The 21,577-nt window shown below is 39.1% G+C and overlaps 3 protein-coding genes across 4 annotated transcripts; all 3 read right to left on the reverse strand.

Moving 5' to 3' along the window:
• Window positions 1–1,698: 1,698 nt before the first annotated feature.
• On the reverse strand, window positions 1,699–3,764 carry LOC137942615 (protein MOTHER of FT and TFL1-like). The gene is made up of 4 exons (XM_068788329.1): window positions 3,458–3,764; window positions 2,474–2,535; window positions 2,335–2,375; window positions 1,699–2,249 (listed from the first exon to the last, which is right to left on the reverse strand). Exons 1-4 carry the CDS (start codon window positions 3,656–3,658, stop codon window positions 2,029–2,031), a joined length of 525 nt encoding a protein of 174 aa, XP_068644430.1. The 5' UTR covers window positions 3,659–3,764; the 3' UTR covers window positions 1,699–2,028.
• A 4,910-nt stretch (window positions 3,765–8,674) lies between these two features.
• LOC137942616 (transcription factor MYB102-like) lies at window positions 8,675–10,137 on the reverse strand. Its single transcript, XM_068788331.1, has 4 exons — window positions 10,005–10,137; window positions 9,762–9,891; window positions 9,140–9,530; window positions 8,675–9,097 (listed from the first exon to the last, which is right to left on the reverse strand). Exons 1-4 carry the CDS (start codon window positions 10,135–10,137, stop codon window positions 8,675–8,677), a joined length of 1,077 nt encoding a protein of 358 aa, XP_068644432.1.
• Window positions 10,138–15,310: 5,173 nt separating this feature from the next.
• On the reverse strand, window positions 15,311–20,885 carry LOC137942617 (putative 3'(2'),5'-bisphosphate nucleotidase, mitochondrial). 2 transcript variants are annotated; one of them, XM_068788332.1, is made up of 9 exons: window positions 20,744–20,885; window positions 20,552–20,648; window positions 20,355–20,457; window positions 19,568–19,818; window positions 18,858–18,917; window positions 18,187–18,566; window positions 17,382–17,460; window positions 17,095–17,145; window positions 15,311–15,596 (listed from the first exon to the last, which is right to left on the reverse strand). In XM_068788332.1, the coding sequence occupies exons 1-9, from the start codon at window positions 20,824–20,826 to the stop codon at window positions 15,447–15,449; spliced, it is 1,254 nt and encodes a 417-aa protein (XP_068644433.1). In that variant the 5' UTR covers window positions 20,827–20,885; the 3' UTR covers window positions 15,311–15,446. The 2 variants fall into 2 exon arrangements, with proteins under 2 accessions (XP_068644433.1, XP_068644434.1); XM_068788333.1 differs by lacking the exons at window positions 20,355–20,457; window positions 20,552–20,648 and having other exon boundaries at window positions 19,568–19,825; window positions 20,744–20,878.
• Window positions 20,886–21,577: the final 692 nt, after the last annotated feature.

Here is a 21,577-nt window from a genome sequence, read left to right on the forward strand (position 1 = left end):
ATGTACTTACATGGGCCATAAGTACTTCTATTGGAATTCATAATAATTAAATACTTTAAATGGTCGACAGAGAATTTTATTATTAAATTAAATAACATTAGAAAATAAACAATCACTAACAAAATTAGTTTTTGTCTTATTGTCACCAACTGGAAAATAACAGGAGAATTAGTTAGTGAAGAAATTCGTGATTTGCCAACTTTAACAATCAAAGTTTAGAAATGATCTCAACTAGATTATCAATTACATATAAGCATACAACAACAAATATCACAGCCTGATCCTAAATAAATAGTAAGCCATATAATGAATCAAGAACAGCTTCAAATCAAATAATCCATTGCAGAATACTATAGGATGCCGAAAAAACACCAAAGTTGTGAACACCGAAACTGACATGAATGTAACATAGGCAGGAAGGGATACAAATAGAAGAAGCCAAGTAAGAATAGTGAGGCAAATAAAACCATTTAGTGATTCAGAAATACGCAGAAAATGGTTGGCAAATAACAGAGATTAATTCAAAAATATAAAACGAGTTCTGAGAATCTCTCACCTAGATATGATTCAGTGGCAATGCGCTGCAGAAGAAAGAGATAAGCTTTCTCGCAGAAAACCGGTGTGTGTCCCTCCAAGCAGATCGAGGAAACCACGAAGGAAGCTTAATCGAATGCACGTGCGACGACAGCGTAAGAATAACGGAAGTGGACGAACACTCCGTCCGTAGACAAATAGAGATCGGAAGAGAAGTAAGAGATTGAATATGGAGGAGGTCACCCGTTAAAAAGGAGAACAGGGTTTCGCTCGAGCTGCATCATGCTTTCTGGAGAACAGTAGTTCAGTGAACTGTGAACTCAGCGAAAGCCGAAGGGGAGCACTAATCAAACTCATTTCGCTCAGAGATCCCAATGACTGAAACAGGAAAACAAAGGAACTGTTCGGGATCGGGATTTCCGAATGCGACTCGGCCAGATAATATCCGTATCCAAATCCGAAAAAATTGGGCACGAGGTGGATAAAGAATAAAAATCAACCTTTTCTGATTTTTATCAAAACATTTATGAAATATAAGTAATAATATTATATAAAATAACATTCTTTTTATGAAAATAAAAAATAGGATACAATTAAAGTTGCATAAACTTGAATTCAATTACTTTTATATCGTAGTATCAGGTTGAAATCTTCAGAAACAGATAGTAGAGTATCTGATCATAAATGGTTCTTTTGAGTGGAACGCATTTTTCTGTTTCAGCAAATCTCAACTCAGTGCCCACTCCAGAAGATATTCTGTTTTATTCGATGAAATAAAGTAGTATTCCCAGAATTGGCATTCTTTGGCAATTCAAATAGCTAAATAGAAAAACCAGGTCATAATCACCAACTTACGGAGAGAAATGAGGAAGATTCTGATCCACCTACAGCACCTCAGTTCTTAGTGGAAATCTCTGTATTGCACCTCATTGATGAACTTCAACTTGATTTCAAAACTTTCACCTAAAACATCTAGCGATTTCAATGCTTCCACCTAAACATTATCAAGTGAGGTAAATAGAATTTATTTTCGCTAACTACCCCTACCCCACTCTCAGAAAACCAAAGACGCTCACCACTTTTAGGCTATAAAAAATACAAAAATACACCCAGTATCGTCACTCTCCTGCCTCGGATTTCTTGTATGATTCACTGAACAACAGGTTAGGCCATAAACAAACGAGAAAGTTGAATTACCAAAGAACAGAAAGGACTAATTGCCTCGTTCAGTTCTCAAAGTTCCCAGCGCGTGGTTGCACAAAACAGTAGAGCGCTGTACACAGGAGAGATGAGAGACGCGGATCCAGCAGTCTCGAAGAAGTTTGACGAACAACTGCTCATTTTCGTTCATATCTTGGCAAATCTATATATTTCAATTGCGCCTGAAAAGCAAGAGCAACAAACTCGCAAGCAACTTATGTACTATAGATCAAACTAGTATATATAAGGCTCAACAAATAGCAAACGCCCGGCCGCACACACTATAATGGTCGATCAGCGTTTCTTAGACGCAGGCTCCTTCTGCGCGTTGAAGTAGACCGCAGCAGCTGCAGCTCCCGGTCCATGTCTCTCTGCAAATTTCCGAGTGTTGAAGTTCCCACGAGCATCTGGTACCTGGACGCCTTCCATCGGACCCGTCTGCTCAAACAGCGCAAAAACGTAGCGGTGTATGCCGGTCGGTGGCTTTGGTCCCATGTATGTCACCAGCTCTTTCCCTGTAAAATTTCCATGGCGGCCGTTTAAAAGGGATTTAATTGGAAGAAGCATTAACTAGTGGAGGTAATTAGCAGCCCAACAAACCTTTGGTCACATCCCCTCCTCCTGGTATATCCACTACCAACCTTCAACGAGTGATATGCCATAGTTCAGACCAGAATGCAGATCAGAATCGAGCTAAAAAGACGTGGTATTGATATGAAAAACCTAATCCTAGGCTTACCAATGAAGCCACTCTCTCATATTGGGCTCACTGGGGCTGGGAGCATCTGGATCTGTCATAATCTGTTAACAGGAAAGAAACTACTCAAAAAGGAACAAGGGTTTTAAGTCTTTTATCAGTTTAGATTCATCCTGAAACAAAAGCAACGAGTTCATGTACTGAATTACAAGATACGATGAACCAATTCTTTCTTCATATAAATGGAACGGTTCAAATTGTTCAGTGACTTGTAGGTCACGGCATGCATACGACCGTCCAGAAAAGCAATCTGTTCACTGAAAGAGAATTTGATAATGCAATATTTGTAACAAGTAACAAATTGAAAGGACAATTGTATTTGTGTTTTCTGCTTCAACGGCCTCACGGTGGGGATCAGAACTAGAGGCCGGTGTGATTACCTCATAAAATTTTCCGCTTTATGAGGCGGGCCTGTAATTGTCGATGTTTATCTCTATCCGGGAGACAATAAAGAGCGTTCATCTTTATCCAACAGAATTATTTAAGAACAATTTGAATGTTTGTATAAGTAAAATGAAAGAGAAATAGGTGGAATTTAAAAAAATGGCAACTTGATGATAAATAATGATTCAAAAAAAATGTATTACTTTCAATTCAACTTTCATAGATCTTATTGATATTCAGATAATCCCAGTGCCAATAGCCACACCTCGATTCATATTACGAATATTAAAATCAAAACATAAAATTAAAGCAAACAGCTCGGATGCAGAATTGCATGCGCTAAAAGGTAAAAAGTTCCACCGATTCTGTAATGCTACGACAGCAATCAGCATCTCGGCGCCAAAAATGGACCTAAAGATACTTGATTTTTTTAAACAGTGTATTTCTCCGAATCTCAAATTTGAAGGAGAAAAGAAAATAGATCATTTAATGCTACTGGCTCGACGCCATCCATTCTCGATTCAACAAAAAGAGGTCGAACACTTGAAGAACTTTAAAATGACGGAAAAAAAAACAGCTTACCAGAGTGTAGAGATGGTTGGAGAGACGAGCTTCATGGATTTGGACCCGCGGCCTGTCGATGGTGACCGACGGCTTGATCTCGCAGCCATTAGCAACCTGCTTCGATCCATAGAACACGACGATCTCGACGGTCGGAGAGAACATGTCGAGCACGTCGCCAATCACCTTGCCGACAACCAGAGGCTCAACGGACCGGGCCATTTGCGAGGGACTGGAGGCGACGGACGGACCACAACAAACTCAGCTCACTCTTCTTCACACACAGTAAACTGTAGGGTGCGCAGACGGGGAATTAGTGAGGGAGACAAGGAGGGAGGACAGAGAAAAGAGGGACTCGATGCCACGTTGCAACATCGCTTATACAAACGACACGTAGTTCGTCGTCTTACGGAGGTGGTGCCGTTACACGTGGACGTCTATTATCAGTTTGACGCTCGTTCCGTCGTAAAACCTACTACCCGCTGTTTCTGACGAGACGAGCTTATCGTGAGAGCTTCCTTATACTTCCTCAGTGGGGTCCATGAACGCGGGGAAAACCGGAAAACTGATTGAGAGAGAGCAATCGAGATACACTAACGTGCACTAACTCAATTTCCGTTTTAATTAATATTCACGCGCTTAGCAACTCTAATTGATTGGTAATCCAACCCACCAAAATAGATTTCATAGATCTAAATGACGTCGGAAGCTTCCACGTAAAAGGCCGATGGCCCTCCACTACCACAATTAATTACCATAACCGAATTTTTCGGACTAATACGTGGTCCAAATCCCATAAATCTCTGCCACGTTTCATATTGATGACTACAGACACTACAAGCTTATAATGAAAATCAATAGACAAGATCGTGCTATGTAACATGTAACATATTTAACAAGTATTAGATGTGTTACAGGGTGACACAGGCATTATGTAAGATGTAACGCTTGACTTGCTCTGTCTCTATTCTGAGTCGACCCGCAGGTCAATTCGGTGAATCTGAAAACCATGACTCAACAATCAGTCCAATTTTTCTATTATTTTCTGATGGCAGACAAACGCACGAAAACCCTAAACCCTAAAGGGAATTTTTTTTCTAATAAGAAATTTTTTCAATGAAAGCACTGACAGAGGGAAAAGAAAGATCCTACGCGTTTCTTCCTTCCACTTACGATGCTCTGGTTTCCCAAGCTTGCGTTTACACAGCAATCATCAAAACGGCATTCATATTCTCCACATTGTAAGAAAAGAAAGTTAGGTTTCAGGGTCCGAAGAGGAAGACGGGATGGAATTCACGCACGAGGTCAATAAATCCACAATCCAAAAGTACAAAAGGTTGAAATAATTATCTCTCCTTTCAGCTGAAAGATAAAAAGTCGGAAGACCAGAAAAGTCGTTCTGGCAAAAAGAATAAGATTCATTATTCTCTCCCCAAGCTAAAATCACTGACTTTTCTTCCGAAACGAAAGCTACCCATTAATGGGTTATGGATTCCTGAACGAGGGCGGCCAACATTTTTTATCCAAACAATCCATTGATCAAGGCAGTGGTCATCTTCTGAAAATCTCTCGGATCAAAGGTTCTGGCCAGTTTGGCGGTCCTGAAATGGACGTCTGAGGATTTTGATGTTCGATGACGATGATCTAACGATTAAGACGGATAAAATAAAGACTTGTTTTGGACAACAGTAAGGCTTATGTGGCTCATATCTGGCTCTCCAGAGACAGATGAGTGAGAACCACATCACTGCTGTGGTAGCTTCACGACAATTTTCATGAATGGAGTCTGCAATTATGGGAAGATATCTTTAGCAAATGAGAAATCGTAGCTAAGGCCGCAGATCACAGTGAAGATAAATCATTTAGTGATATATATTTTATATGGTAATCTGTATTTACCATTGCAACACGACCGATTCACAAGGGCTCTACATTTTCTGTTTGAGGAGACACAGCCTCCCAATAAGAAAGCTCCTTTAGAAAAAGCAATACAAAACAAAGGAACAGGTAATCTCTGATAAACAAAGAGTTGAATGAACTAATTGGAAGCAATCAAGCATTAAAAACAAACTCAATTTCTATTCTGGTGATTAACCTTAGCAATCATCACTTGGACTTGACTATGATGCACATTAAAAAAGAAAAACAAAACGATTAAGCTCATTAATTGAGTTATTGATCCACCCATTCTCAAAGGTCTCATCGAGTCTGACTTGAACTCCATTTTTTTAGTGATCGAAGCAATAATGGGTCAACCAAAGTTGTTTGCAAGAGACTAAGATTTCCAACCCCATTACCACCTTTAGGTTATAATACTTAATAGTATACCAAATAATTATAGGTGAAATTAGTTGCAGCTAATATCTCTCTTTCAACTAAATCGATGGAAATTTGCTTAACCATTGATGGATGGATACTAAATACAAGAACTCAACCCATTTGAATATCAATAACCAGTTAAAAAACTAAATTAACGGACTTAGCTCGAATAAACATACACACAACTACGAAAAGTGAAAGCTAATATTTACTTTTAATGGATTTTTTAAGTTTTTGTATTCTTCCACGGCAGAGCAATAGGATCCTTCAATGGCGCCTAATGACCTTTTTGGTCAAACGATAAGGAGACCCCTCACATGGCTACCAGAGTTTCCAGGCGAACTCTGTCATGTCGTTTGTACCAAAGCGATTCAAAACAGCGAGAAACGACATAAAGGATGAATTCTAGGTTGTTACTCAACCTCGATTCGCCCCTTTTAGCGTTCGGCTGTTGTCCAATTCAGACATGTGGTTCACGAATCGAGAACGAAAACCACGTCGCGAATGAACAGAAAATTGGCGACTGGCATATAAGCTGATCATTGCTTCATCCAGTCACCGCAAACAGAGGCCCTGCCCGCGTCATCTGTTCCAAGCTTTGGTTCCACGTTTCAGTACTTTTGCCGAAGCTTGAGTCCCATGGGTGGCTCTATGGGAACCGAAGGCAGAAAGTGCAGAAGGAAAAGATAACCGGAGAAGGACAAAAACGCGCTTTTATGCGGATCAGGACGGTGGAAGGGATGAAAGGGGTCTGTAGCAAAGCCGCAGACGCTAGTCGCCATTAGAGCCAAAAGAGGGTCGAGTCGGTGGGTCCTTAGGCTGGTCGACAATTCGTCAAAGGGAAAAGGGTAGGGGGGGCGGAAGCCGTACAGCTCATACTCGGCAGAGGAGAGGAAGGGGCGGTCGGAGCACTGAGACACCATGTGGACACGTCCAAATCTCGCAGAGTTGACGAAGACCGTCTCTCGGTGTCGCTCTGCTCCCTTTCTCTTCCCCTTTCCTGCATCCTCAGAGGCAAAAACCCAAAAAATAATCAGACGAAGCTTTCATGATTCGTACGAGTCGACTTCGTTTCTTTTTCTTGCGTCTGCGTGACGAACTGCTGACACCCACTGTATGGGGGAGTTACTTGTTGGAGAAAGGAAGCGTGATCGGCCATTCTACTACCAAAGAGGGAACCTCGGCACCAGATCGCCGCCTTTTTTCCCGTATCGAACCTAAACACTTAAAAAATCGTCCCTTTTGTCCCCGTGACTTCCACTAGAGTGGATATTTTTCAAATATTATTTTCTTAATTTATCGATTTATGTTTTTAATTTAATTATATATAAATTTTCTAAAATTTTAGCGGTCGTGGGTCCCAAACAATAAACCCTCCCATTCTCGTATATCATCACTAAATTTATTATAAATCGATATAAAAAATAGATTCATTAAAATTTTAATTTAAAATTTAAAAGTATTTTTATTTTCATCTCAAAATTATGAGCGGCGATTTTTTTTTTTTGCGGCCGCGGAATTCATTAGTTGGGCAAAACTAGGGGTAAACACTGAGGCGGCATGGCCGCACCACTTTACCACTTACCCGTACGATCCAAATCAGATATGAAATTTAGAGATAAGATCTCTATTTAGTCAACTGGGCCCACAACAGGCGGCAAGACAGGAAAAAGCGCCTAGTTCAGTACACGTAGCAGCAACGCTGACGTAAGCACCCTAGCCGAGGCTTTGACGACGCCCCAATTAATGGCCGATGGCAAAGCTACACGACATAAAGCGCAAGAGCCACGCTTAGATTGTCAAAAAGCCAACGTCTCCTTGTGGTCCCCGCCGGGGCCATCACCGCTCCCGCTAGAACACGTGTGTTTCTGCCTCGAAATTGAAAGCAATTACTTGCACGAGATACAACAGGTGGTGGACACGTGTCCTCAATTACTGCTCAAGAGTGAGCTCGGCGACTTTGCTTGGCCGGATCTCCCCTCCCACCGTCGGGATCCCAAAAATCGGGACGGGTTGCTGCTTTGCTTCCTTACTCTACGAATCCTCTGAAAGCACTTCTGCTACTTCATTTCAGATAAGTGTAGATTGTCTCCGAGATGTGTAGCTTCCTTTACGTCTTCTACAAACTCTTCCTTTCCTCCCTTTTTTGGCTATGATTTGTTTATTTTTTACTGTATGCTTTTAGATAATGAGACGCCATAAATCCTTGAGGAACCGAGGATTAATTGAAAATGGTTGTTGTCGAGAGCAGAAGTCCTTGTTAATCATATTGTGTTTGAAGGTGTGCTATAAATAGTTAAGCGGTTTAGCTAAGAAAAACATTGTTGAACTGAAACGGAAAGGATAAGTGTAGCAGTGAGCTTTTTTCTGGTTTTTTATTTCTCTGTTTTTGTAAATGGGAACTTACCATCTAAAAGGGGAAAGAAGAGTAATAAAAAAGGAACCCTTTTATGAAACAGTCGCACTTCTTGTGAGTGACAGCAAGATATGTTTTGTTCTTCAAGCGATCTTTTCAAAAAAAAAAAAAAAAAAAAATTATCCATGGCTGGTTTTCTTACTATGATTTAAAAATTGTAGTCTTGAGCTTTTTTATTGTTTCCTTTGATAGGGAACCGCCGTTGATCGACATCAGTCAATTGTTGCTTAGATTTAGAAGAGATTTAGAAGAGACAGCGGAAGACTATTAACAGTAAGGAGGAAGGAAACTACAGATGAGGATGCAGCTTAAAATGAAAAAATAAAGGAATATCATGAAAGCAAACAAGCTTTCTTGAAACAGCAAAAGCACTAAAAAAATTTCAACAATTCGTGTCGATTGTACAGTATTTGGACAATACAAACAGCTGAAAGATCTGGGAAAAAAAAAAAAAAAAGGAAAAAACCGCCAGCCACAGGCACCCAGATTCTCCGACGACGTTCTTACATGAATTCATTCACGTCCAAGAGATCATGAATTTCAAACTTTAGCCTGTTACTGCAATAGCTATCCCTCTCGTCCTCAGTACTGCTGTTGATGTATGTTGATGAGGAATTCAAAGGCGTTTGGCTGGCACTGCTATTCATGTATGTTGACGAAGAGTTCAGCTGAGTTGGGCTGGAAGCAGGTGTGGATAGAACTGAAGAAAAGTTCACGTTCTGGTTAGGGTTGAACTGAAATTTTGAAGTATCGGCCAGTGTGTCCAGTAAGGCTTGATCAGAATCGTAGTAGCCTTGATTAATTAATGACGCAAAGCTGTCCAAATTCAAGGGCGCTTCGTTATCTTGCCATAGATTTAGCTGCGAGTTTTGACCCCCAAAACTTGTCGGATTCGAGTCGTACTGCTCTACATTGGGTTGCAGGACCTGGTTCTCATTTAAAAATTGAGTGTTTGAAGTGGTGCAGACTGGAATGTCCTGAATTTGGCTTTGAAGCTGGGATGTCGGGAAGGACGCCTGAAATGAGTTCTGCATCTGGGGATTGGATAACTGATTCTCTGGTAGGTTTTGAGCAAGCAGGTTGGAATTCTCCCGTTGAGACGATAACAGATTGGTTGCAAGCCTTAAGAGCTCCGAATTCACCAGTGGCTCCATGCCGAGCAGTCTAGATAAGTTCAGTTGAGTTGGGTTGTAGAGGGAGGAACCCAGAATGGAGGAAAGGTCGAGCAAATCAAGCCTGGGCCTGTGTGTTACGGGATCAATCCCCATACGGAGGAGCCTCTTCCGGATATGCGTGTTCCAGTAGTTCTTGATCTCGTTGTCGGTTCGTCCAGGTAAGCGAGCAGCAATTGCTGACCACCTATTATGACAAGAAATGAAAGAGATATCAATAATGACTACAGAAAGGGGTACCAGGTGTTTATAAAGAACCGAGCTATTTTTATAGTACTAATCAAAACAAAATTTTGAATCAATTGTTAGGCAAATGGCAATGGTCCTCGTGAAAGATTCGGAAAGACTAATGGAAACTGGATTATTCAGAATCGAACCTGAAAGTCAATGAGAGAGAGAGAGAGAGAGAGAGACTTACTTGTTTCCCAGAATACTATGCAGCTGGATGATCGTCTCTTCCTCTTCGAAGGAAAATCGACCTCGTTTGATATCAGGCCTCAAGTAGTTTGCCCATCGGAGACGACAGCTCTTTCCGCACCTCGCAAGTCCTGCGCAACACAGCCACAATTACTCAATTGGATCAACAACACAAGTAACAAATCAAACCATCGAAAAGCTTGAAGAATTTAGAACAGAACCAGTGAGAGACGATGAAACTCACCGGCATTCTTAGGGAGGGTTCGCCAGCTTCCATGCCCATGCTTCTGAATATGATCTATGAGCTTCTGATCCTCCTCTGGAGTCCAGGGCCCCTTCTTCAAGCCATTTTTGTCACAGCAAGGCGCTCTTCCCATCTCGTTTGAGAGTACTGTTTCAGTTGGTAGCTAGAGACGGTTGATCCGAAGATGAGAGCGTTTATGTTCGAGATGGAGTGGTCAGAGAGACGAAGAGGAAGGAGAAGAAAGGTGAGAGCTGTTGTGTTAGGCAACAAAAGTCCTAGTGTCGTGGGAGGGGGGGCGTACGTAGGTATATAAAGAGAAGGGATCGCTGAGGCTTAAGATAGATAGGGGAAGTCAATGGGATTCGGTGCCGGCCTTTGTTAATCACACAAGCGACGTGGCTATTTTCAGGGTAAAACCCTCTCCCTCTCACCCTTTACAACCCGCCCGGATCGTTTCCCCGCCGAGGGCTCTTTTAATTTTCTCGATTCATATTAGCTGTCCCGAACGGGTGACCGACACGTAAACCCCCGGACTGACGTTAACCATACCGCATCACAAAAGCTTTTTTTCTCTCTTCACGGCCTCAGGTGCAATCTCATCTCTGGGGGGGACAAGTCCCAAAGTCAAAATTCGCAAAAGTGGTCCTAACTTGACACTTGGCGGCTTCCATGTGAGTGAATTCAGGACCCACTTGTCTTGCGGGGCCACGATATTGGTCCCAGCGTCATGGAAGCTTCCAGTTACTTGGTTTTCAATCTATTCACATGTTAGTAACCCAGATTGTACGCATTCGATGCAGTGTTTTTATGTTTTACCTTTTCGTGTTTTCTCTGGTGTGGCGAACAGCAATTGTTCATAAATGTTGGGAGCTCGCTTCGGGCTTGGAAGTCAATGTCCCCGACTTTGCGGGGCATTAAATTGCCCGGTGGAGACTCCGGCGACACACAGATCAATTGCGTACATTTAATGAGGAAAAGGAATAAGAAGCTTCATCATTGAAGCGCTTATTAGGTGCACGGAGGCCATTATTGAACGTCCTTCGGCTGGGTTTTTCACCCCCTCTCATTTACTAATAATCAACTCTTGAGCTAAATTGTTTTCTTTTGGGTTCTCTGGATGTAAAAACACACAAAATAAAAAAATTAAAAACAAAAAAAACTCTGAGAAGGCCGGGTGCATTTTGGTAACACTAAAATGATTTATGCAGTTTCCTTCTTCTGCTCCAAAAAATGACAGTGCGGATCCTCGGCCGATTTTACAAAAATTGCATGACGACAGGAAGTCCTCGATAATGTTATTTTAACGACGTGACGTGGGGTGCCGCTTCTGGTACGTGTCTCAGCGACAACCTCATCTTCCGCTTCCATTGGGGTTTGAAACCGAGGAAAGCTCAATAACCAATCGGTTATATACAGGTAGCGAATAGGAGCCAGTTGTCAGCCCAACGGGAGTTACTCTTCTACTTTCCTCCCTCGTCGGCCTATAATTTCTTGCTATGAGAGCATGAAAAGCTCCCTTCATTATTGTCTTAATTTATGTGCATGAGATGATAAATCCAAGCATAACCCCGTCCGGACAGGGAGAAATCAGGTGGAGATGCCTCATCGACATCGACCAATGACAAAATACGGTCAAATATTATTTTGTGCTTTAAGTGAGATTTGCTTGAATGGAACCTTTGACCATAATGTTGCGTGTCCATTGGTCTCACTTCACGGTAAAAGCCACTTCCTCGGGCCTATAGGAGAGTAATTTATAAAGTGGTTCTTACGTGGTAAAAATATTCTGCTGCTTCGCTTTATTTATACCGCAGAGTTTCTTACGTGTCGAAAACTTGCCCTGCACCCGGGGATTGTTTGGGTTTTGGAGACACCTTGATTCCCCTTTGCTAATCACAGATTAAAGACTAATGTTATTGTAATGAAACCGTCAACACCAAGGAAAAAATTTGCAATATCTATGACTAACCAAGATCGGAATAGATTTCTTTGAGACCCTTGATATTTTAACAGACCGAGTGCGATTAGATTATTTCTCCCTTAATCTATGGCTGAGGCATTCATGCTAACTGTTGTTGAGACATTTCTTTTCTAGAATTCCCTGATCTGGGTATGGTGATAAAATTGCACGTATCATTATTGCCAGTTCGGCCATTTCATATTTAAAAGATTACTTGACACTGAAGTAGCTTGCCCCATGAATCATGATTCCACTTCATGATAAAATTAACAAATGAGCAGCGATAAAAAAAAACCAAGGACCTATATGGCTCCAACCACTAACATTCCATGCATGGGTTTCATTAGATTAATCAACCCAGATCAGCAACCCACGCATTCCTTTTTTTGGTGTCAAGGAAACTCATTTTCTTTTATGGTCCTCCCTAATTAGGATTTCTATAGTAAAATAATATCGCTTATATCATATGCCCTTTAGGGTAATTACATGGCAAAATCCCGGGGCTTGCTTGTGCATGGCTTACCTGATAAGTCTCCTCCGCCTTCAAGTTGACCTCATCTCTGCATGAGGTGTCCAAAAGATCCAACAAACTTGATTATTTGTACACAGCTTTTTTTTTTTATCTCCGCATTCACATTCTTTAGGATTGCTAGGGATAGGTGATCCTTCAATCTACTATACAGTGGTCTAATGTGTGCGGCAATGATATTTGTTTATATTATATAGAGTACTATTACATGACACTCAGTCTTGTGACCATGCATAATTTTCTAAAATATACATACGTACCAATATGATAGCCAAGCAAGACAGGAAGACCATAGAAATATCATACCTTAGGGAAGAACACGCATACATCAATCATTATAGTATTATCTGCCGTGAGAACACCTCACATCTGTTCAATCGAGAAAATTTTGCAAAACAAATCTTCCATGATCTCCATTCCAAACAATTCAGACCGTTATTAAGAGTTTCATGGGCTTTCCTCGAAGATGCCCAATAGGGAGCAGATGCACATGTTTATCAACAAAAACTTCTTTATGTTCTTCTGCGGTCTGTGCGGCTTACATTAATTAAAGGCTGTAGTAGGTAAATGGTATCAAATTCTGCTATGCTATGGCAGCAGCACAGTGTACTCAGTAATGAGGCTCCAATCTCGGCCACAGTTTTAATGTATTTATGTTTATCAAGATATATGTTTCAATAGTTTAAATTAATGAACAATTATCCATTAACAAGTACCTACTCCATTGTACGTGACCATAGGCATGTGGCGACTTTAAAAGATCTCTTTGAATGACATAGAAAAAGAAGGCCTAGAAAATCTGGTTGTGGTGACAATGATTCAAATGCTGTAAACCATGACTGTACGTGGCAACAGTTTTCCCCTAACTCATGAGGCAAACAATTAGTCTTTTCAGTTTTTGAAACTCGAACAGTTTAACTAACAAAGTTGTTGCAAGAAACCTTCCTAACTTCAGGTGCCTCTGATAAGGCTTCACTTGTCTACCATGTAGACCTTATGGCACCGAAGGCTTTCTGGAATAACCAGTTGTCATTTGCAAACAATCAGAATTGATGGATGGACAGACTTTACTTACAAAGAGTTTTTACTTTAATAAAATCTTCCTGCTCTCAGAAGAAAAATAACTCTAGATGTTTTGTGTAATCTCTCTTGAATTAGTTGATTAAAAAAGGAGGTCACTATTGCTATGTTAGAAATACCCGTAGACTCGATTACACTAATTGAAGGTTAAGGCAAGAAAGAATATCAAAATGCAATCTGCAGTTCTAGTTAAAACGCGAAGCTAATCAGATCCTCATCGTAAGGACCAAAAATAGATTAAGAGTGGACAGCAAACATGACTAACAGGCACATAAATCCAACAAAATCTAATAGTTATATAACTTCTAAAAAGTTTTGAACAAACCAAATGCTAGGTTTTACGTCACTGCATCAAGGTACAGTTCTAACACAACCAAATTCAAATTGAAGTCATTATTCAGCAAGAACTTAGGATCAAAATAAATAGAATTTATTGCAGACTTCGGTTTGTTAAGGATCTTAACATGAAAATTCAAGTGGAACTGAAGAACTGATTAGATCCTATCGTAACTTAAAACACTATGCACTAGAATTTAGTGCAGTCCACATCCGTAGAGGCTTGATCTTAGCTAACCCAATATTTTGTCATTCCATGATCCAAGCCCCATTATTTGGTGCCACCGACATCAGCTATTAAGATGAGTGCAAACAATTAACTGAGCCAGAAAATGCTTGAAAACTTGATCAGTGAATTTATTGAGGATCATGATATCTATTATGTGTACAGTGGGAACTAACAAAACCTAGTGTCACTCCTGCTTTTGAGCTAAAATGACATGAATGCCTTGATCCCTTCATCTTCCACCAAGTCAAGTAGAATTTTTAAATGATCAAAGTTCAAGTTCAACTATACCACCACTTATTTGAGTTAAAGATAGGCCCGTTACTCCCACACTGATAAGCCAAAGTTAGAGGGCTTTCCACAACTAATGAGCTTTGGATCTTTTTAAACTCAAACCAATGTTTGGAGTATTCTCCCACACAACTCTGACTCTCAGACGGGTAGCCTAAGACATGGAGCACATGGACAGGTATAGGTTGGTAGAGTGTTATACCATTAACACTCCTTGTGTCTAAGACCGAAACAGAGAACCAGTTCAAGGCATGGAGAACATGCACATATGGACCACAGAGGTCACATAAAACATAAACATGGGGTGAGAAGTTAGACCAATTCCTCAAAAAATCACTAGCCAAGGTAAGGAATGTTTGCCATCAAATAAATATTGGATCTTTCCAGGCCAACGGAGGACTATCCCCCCCCCCCCCCGCCCCAAAACAGACACACACAGCAACTGTTACTCTCAAACAACTACTCTAAAACATTGAGCACATGTACAAGTATAAATTTGTCGACATTTTTTGTGATCAACAGTTTGAAACTCAGAGCCTATTCAACTGAAATTTTCACTTAATTGAACCTCTATCATTTCTCTCTGACTTGCCCCAGCAGCTCGTTAATGTGCTAAGGCTGTATATAAATCTAGTGTCAGTACACAAACAATGCCTAAAGTTTATATGGTTCAGTGTTAGTTCTTAGTTTATCAGGCAAAACATTCAGCGAAGACACAAGGCAGAAAACAGGCCAGGGGCCTAAGGCATATGTCAATTTCTAGCAAACACTTCATGCATAAAAAATGAAGCAAAACGTAGATCAATTAATCATAAATTACATTATGTCAATGTTTTCAGCAATGGATCAAATATAATGTCTAGAAAACATAAAAAAATGCATGGTGTCAAGTATCAAAAAAGATGTGAAGTGCAGAGGTGAGAAACTCATTATTTACCTCATGCCATACATTAATTTAATGAATAAACATAATCGTTTGGTTAAAAATATTACATAAAAAAGGTAGTTAAGATTCAAATATCAAACCATTTGCAAACTGGTAGAAATCATCTGCAAGATTTGAATGTGTAAATTACCATTTGTCACAAGCACTCCACCCGAAGGGAATATTACTCTTCGACCAACTTCATCTGCTGCAAGATCCAGAGGACTTCCCTTCCAGTCCGTCACCTGATTATGCATGGTCAGGGAAAGTAAAGAGAGAAGTTCACCACCAATGTGTCAAAAGCAAATTCCTAATCAATTACTCTCAAATATGCGGTTTATTGATTTGTATTTCTCAATTAATTTAGTCTTTTTACCGGAAAGGCTGATGAAATAGTTTGAGGAAGGAAAAAAAACAATATAGTACTTATTGAATAAGATCTCTCTCATGACTAAGCCTTTAGCATTGGCTTGAAAATAAAGACATTCTTTGCTTTGAATGTGTCAATAAGAATAATATAACAGCAGAAATTCAAGAGAGAAGTCTAATTTAGACCTATTTTTTAAAATAGTTAAGATGCTTTTATATAAAACAAAATTCTCATTTAACTTATGGACGTGCATCCAAATATTAATTAAATACGAACTTTTCATGAGAGAAAAGTACAAACAGTTCCTGGAAAGTACAATAGAAAGTACAATAGAAAGTACAACATGTAATATACATGAAATATTATTGTATCAGATCTCTCTCATGACTAAGGCTCATGACTAAGCCTTTAGCACTGGCTTGAAAATAAACACATTCTTTGCTTTGAGTGTGTCAATAAGAACAATATAACACACAAATCCAAGAGAGAAGTCTAATTTAGACCTATTTTTTAAAATAATTAAGATGTGTTTAGATAAAACAAAAATCGCATTTAACTTATGGACTTGCATCCATACGTTAATCAAATACAAAGTTTTCATAAGAGAAAAGTGAATGACAACTGAAAATTCCTAGAAGGCTGCTACAAACAATAGAAAGTACAATATGTAGTATACATGAAACATTCATCAGGGAGAAAGGTCATAAAAAGTGTATGATATGACAACAGAAATGAATTCCATTTGAACACCAGATAGTGACATCATTGGAACCTCATCCCCACCATAATGGGGTCATCAATAGGAATTTTCTTTCTTCATACTTCTTTATTATTTGCAGCTTTCATTGATATGTGATTTAAGTTTTCCAGACACACTTTCATCATTGTTATCTTCACCCTTCTGGATATACTTATCAGCCACTGAACCAGCAATGAGAAAAAGCTTCTAAAACTAAGATAATAGATGAGGTAGTAAATTAGCTAATATTCGTGAAAAATTCCTTTATTATAGGTGATGCAAAATTAAGACGATATAAGAGGTAGTAATCATAAGTCATAACAGAGTGGGAAAAGGCAACTAAGTTACACAAAAAAAGAAAAATAAAAAGAAAAAATAACAATTATAAATGCATAAAAAAGGAACCATAGTGTGAAGAAATGTGAATAGGAAATTTTATTTAATTTTCCAATTTCTGTCTTGGTTTGGATGCCAGAGTAAATGAATCTTTACTGGAACCTGAGAAACATAATACAGCAATTACATTTCACAGTACTTTATCAAAACAGGATAATTAAACTTTTAAGAGTCAAATAAAACATTAGTATCATAAAGGATAAGCAAGTAAAATTCCACAAAAACTGAGACACAGTACCTGTCCACCTGCCTCGTGCACACAAATCATTCCTACTGCATGATCCCAGGCCTGTACCACAGATAAAGTAAATCATCACAGCAGACCTCAGTAGTTTGTCTAAGAAATAGTGTAGATCTGTTGAGGTTCACTCATTATGGGCATTCCATGCAGGTATGAAGTCAATAATCATTAGGACAGTAATCAGTTTGATAAACCCTTCTGGTTTACTACAGAAATTATACAGATTTTCCCAAAGCTCAATCATTGAAAACATCACATGCAAGCATGATCTTATTAGCACAAACCTTGATAACAGTTGTTGACCTAGCGCGAACAATGAAGACAGAAGCTCTACCAAAAGCTACCATTAAATATTTGCATAAGCTGCAAAATAGGAAAAGGTGAATACTACTTTGTCAATAAGAGCATAATAACGATGGGAACAAGACATTAGCAGTATAGAGAGAGAGAGAGAGAGAAAGAGAGATAAATATGAAATCAGGTCATCATAAGGAAAAGTGGACCAAAAAATTAAAAATTAAGAAAAATAGAAGAGCTAATTAGGCAGTCAGTCCCTCCATAGATTTCTTTCATGATCTATTCAGGAAGATAATCAGAAACAGATCCCCCAGTAACTTTAGTATATTTAGATTCTGTCTTTTACAAATGAGACTTAAGAGTCTTGTAGCAAGATTCAAAACTTTTCAGTCAAAGCCACTTTTTAATGTTCTACTAATTTACTTCAGAAAGAATTGATGCAGTAATTTTCAGAAGAGCTCCTTTGCCCATAAAAATGTCCCCATAATCCTCAGAAATAAAATTGCGGATTAATGGATTCAAAAAGATCCAGCAATACCACTGCTGAGGTAGATACAGAATAAGACAGATATCAAATTGGTTTCTAGTTATAGGGGTTTGAGCAATTCAGAAGACTTGCATCGCAGTCTAGCAGCTCAGATCCAAAGTTATCAGATTATTTGCTTGTATAATGTATGTCAGTATGATATTCTGTGAGTGGTCCAGGTAGGGCATACAGATAGAGAAAATCAGATTTGGAATGAGAAGAAATAAGTAAAGTTAAAAACAAAACAATAGAAATAAGAATAAAACCTCCCACAACATGCCGGCAAAAGAAGGACTTTTTGTTTGTCTCCAACATTATCTGCATCTGTTGTTGCAAATGAAGTAGACAGAGGCAGTGATTCCCATGTTTGACTCTCAGGTATACAGAACCCTGCCTCATGAACCAAAGAGCAACTGTCCACAGAGCACTTGGACCACTTATTCAATAAATAGGCTGTGTCATCCAGCATAGTTGGAAGCCTCTTTGCCCATGTTCCACATCTAGTATGGGCAATCATAATAATTCCTGATCCAGATCCACCAGTTTCATCTCCAAGTACATCACCAGTTGGAACACACTCCTTCCAGTTAGGACAACCCATAACACCTACAACAATATTTCCTTCCACTACAAGAGCCAAACCAACCTGAAAATCCGGCATTCTTCCTTAGCTGAATAAAGAAAGCAACATTTGAATATTGATACACTTGAAATTCAGAGAATAAGGAGCATACTCATGTTTACAATGAGCCTGAAAAATGCTTCCTGCAGTCAAAACTAGGAAGAAATTCACTCAAACTTTTGCAAAATTATCCTAATCATTAAAAAGGATTGAACTTTCAGTTTGATTGTTCTGGACTACTACAAAAGTACTGGTGCACATCCACCGACACAGAAAACCCAGGTAAAGTTGGTGAAAGAGAACAGTGAAATTTACCACGTACAGGGCATCACTGCCTTTTAAAAACCCTCGTGTTCCATCAATTGGATCAAGCACCTGAGTCAAGTGTATGAACTCATTAATAAATAGACATAAAGGTAAGAAATTCAACTTTCCAAGAGAGTGCTTATGGAAAATTTAACAGTAGAGAATTGAGCCATCCATGCGGCCATGTCCTTTAAGAAAACAAAAAAGAATATGAATTTCATGCAACTTTTCCAAGTTTCTGATGTTTACCTCAGCAAGTCAAATTGGTACCTCCCAAGTGTCATGATTCAAGAACTAAAACCTTTGATATGCAGTCTTTCTTAGAAGAATGAAATGATCCAAGTACTTCGTGAAATTCTAGTTAGGTATGTTGATGTAGTAGAGTAAACCTTTATCTTAATGATGTTCAAGGTTCGTATCGAAATAAAATTCCCATTGTCCTTAAAAGAAAGGTAAAATGAGCAGGATTAGTGTCCTACACACAAAAAGAATGGCCCATAAATCAAATTGCTGAAGTTTAGACCTTGAACAAAAAGAAAATGCTTTAAGACCAAAGAATGAACAACACAGAAATTGGATGTCTGTTGATATGCCCAATTCTGAGAGGATTCCATGTCAAACTAACAGTTTTTTTTTAGTAAGGCAGCTCATGTAGTATTATCTGAACTTCAATGAAATGATGAATCAATTGGAGTTATAAGTTCATAAAGGAAGCTCACCCAGTAAGTGGCTGGTTTTGTGCCAAAACCAACAGTAATTTTGCCTCCTCTATCAATTGCATCCAGGACATCATTATGACTTAATGATTCACCTATGGCACTTGCTTTATCGCTTACAGCATCGAATACAGAGTCCACCAGGAAGTTACTCGAGGAAAGTTTTTCTTTTTCAGAATTTTCCAAGCTGGACCGTAGGAAAGCTGAATCCTCTTCAGCCACTAATGGGATGGAAGGAAATGCTCTTCCAAGCTCTACAATCTCAAATTATGAGCATATATGTGAGTATACCAACCAGTATAGAGCAACAAGTTCAACAATTTGTTATAAAAAAAGAAAAGACATTCCAAAGAATTAATCTTCAATAATTTAGTTAATAAGTCCTTGGAGAACTTACATAAACACGTGTCGAGCAGAAAGTCAACACACGCAGATAAGTTAAAAAAAGGCAGATTTTTTTTTAAAAATTACAGAATCTAGTATTTGTTATTTTTCTTTATCAGTGTTACTTTACTGCACATCTGTACTATTAGAGCATTCCAAACTTTAAAGACGAAAAAAAATAAAAAATACTGGATCTATCTACAACTTCTTTATCACGTTGTAGACTCTAACATGCTTCTTCCTTCAATTTTATCTTAATGCATATTACAATTATTTAGAGGATTCCGAGATTTAAAATGGAAAGTAAAAAACAAAAAATAAAACTAGAGGATCGGATTCCAGATAAAAGTCGAATAAAGAATGACACAGAATTTACTTGAGATGTCACTATTTAGATATTTTCTACCTAGGCTGATCAACGCCTGAACTCCGAAATCAGCGATTGTAACTGGTGTCTGATCGTTTTTGTGGAGAATTCGCTCCACACCAGAAAATAGAGATTTCTTAACCTTATCAACGACAAAAAGAAATAATTCATATACATTTGAAGAAAAAAGTAAAAAAAAGAAGAACTAATTAGCTTCACGAAGTCCACAAATGTACATCAACACAGAGTCGGCAAGCTTTCTCTACAGCATCTACTGCTACTTCTAGCTCTTTGTAGTACTTCGCCTTTTCAGGTAAAAATGGAAGGCTCGACCTGAGGTGTAAAAGTAGAAGAATTTTTTTTACCTAGATTCCACTAGCAAACGAAGAACGGCATTGAGCAACGAAGCATACGTAGAAGCAAACTACCTTATGGAGAAGCCGCGAGAGGACGAATTTGAACTTCTGCATCGATGAATGGGAATTCGCGAAGAGAAATGTACTAGATTCATGGCCACCAGTAAGGCTTTGGAGCTCTCGTCGTGGCCGGGATTTTGGAAAATAAGACGAATAGACGGAAATTGGCGGGTCTTGAGAGTCGAGAGGGATTTTATTTGTTCGCACGGAGCAGATACCTCGTATTCGGATATCCAGCAGAAGAAATTACCGGAGCAGCGATCGGTACCCTCATAGTATTACGAACATGCCATTAAGAAGCACTCGTTTTCATTTTTTCCTTGGGGCCCGCCCTCTGGGGATATCTGTAACGAACTTGACAAAACATTTTTACTCGGACCGGACCGGGTGGTTCAACTACTAGTTAAATCCAGTCTAACAGAATTAGACCAAAATGGCCACCCATGCGGTTTGATAGCCAGTTGGGTTTTAACAACATTGCCCCAGTGAAAACCAAATCACTTAAGATGTCAATTTATTGAACTTAAAAGTCAGATTCAGAATAAGATAAGTTGAAAGAAAAATATACTAACAGTCAATGGCTACTATACAAGAAATAGCACCAAGGAGAACCTGGAGCAAATATTCAATATTTAGGCCTCATTATCCTGCAGAGTTGAGAGCCTCTTTGTTCATGTTACACAGCCAGCATAAGCTATCATAATAAATCCCAATCCACTTCCACCAGTTTCACTTCCAACTCTAGCACTGATCAGTTAATTGAGAGGAGGAACTCTTTCCTATATTTTCTCCTCTTGAATGCATCAAAATAACGAAATATGCAAATTAACATACACTTGCCAATTT

This window comes from Aristolochia californica, unplaced genomic scaffold (assembly GCF_029961685.1).
Source record: "Aristolochia californica isolate CCGP_79_NKW_82.1479 unplaced genomic scaffold, dmAriCali1.0.hap1 SCAF_10, whole genome shotgun sequence".
Lineage (NCBI taxonomy): Eukaryota > Viridiplantae > Streptophyta > Magnoliopsida > Piperales > Aristolochiaceae > Aristolochia > Aristolochia californica.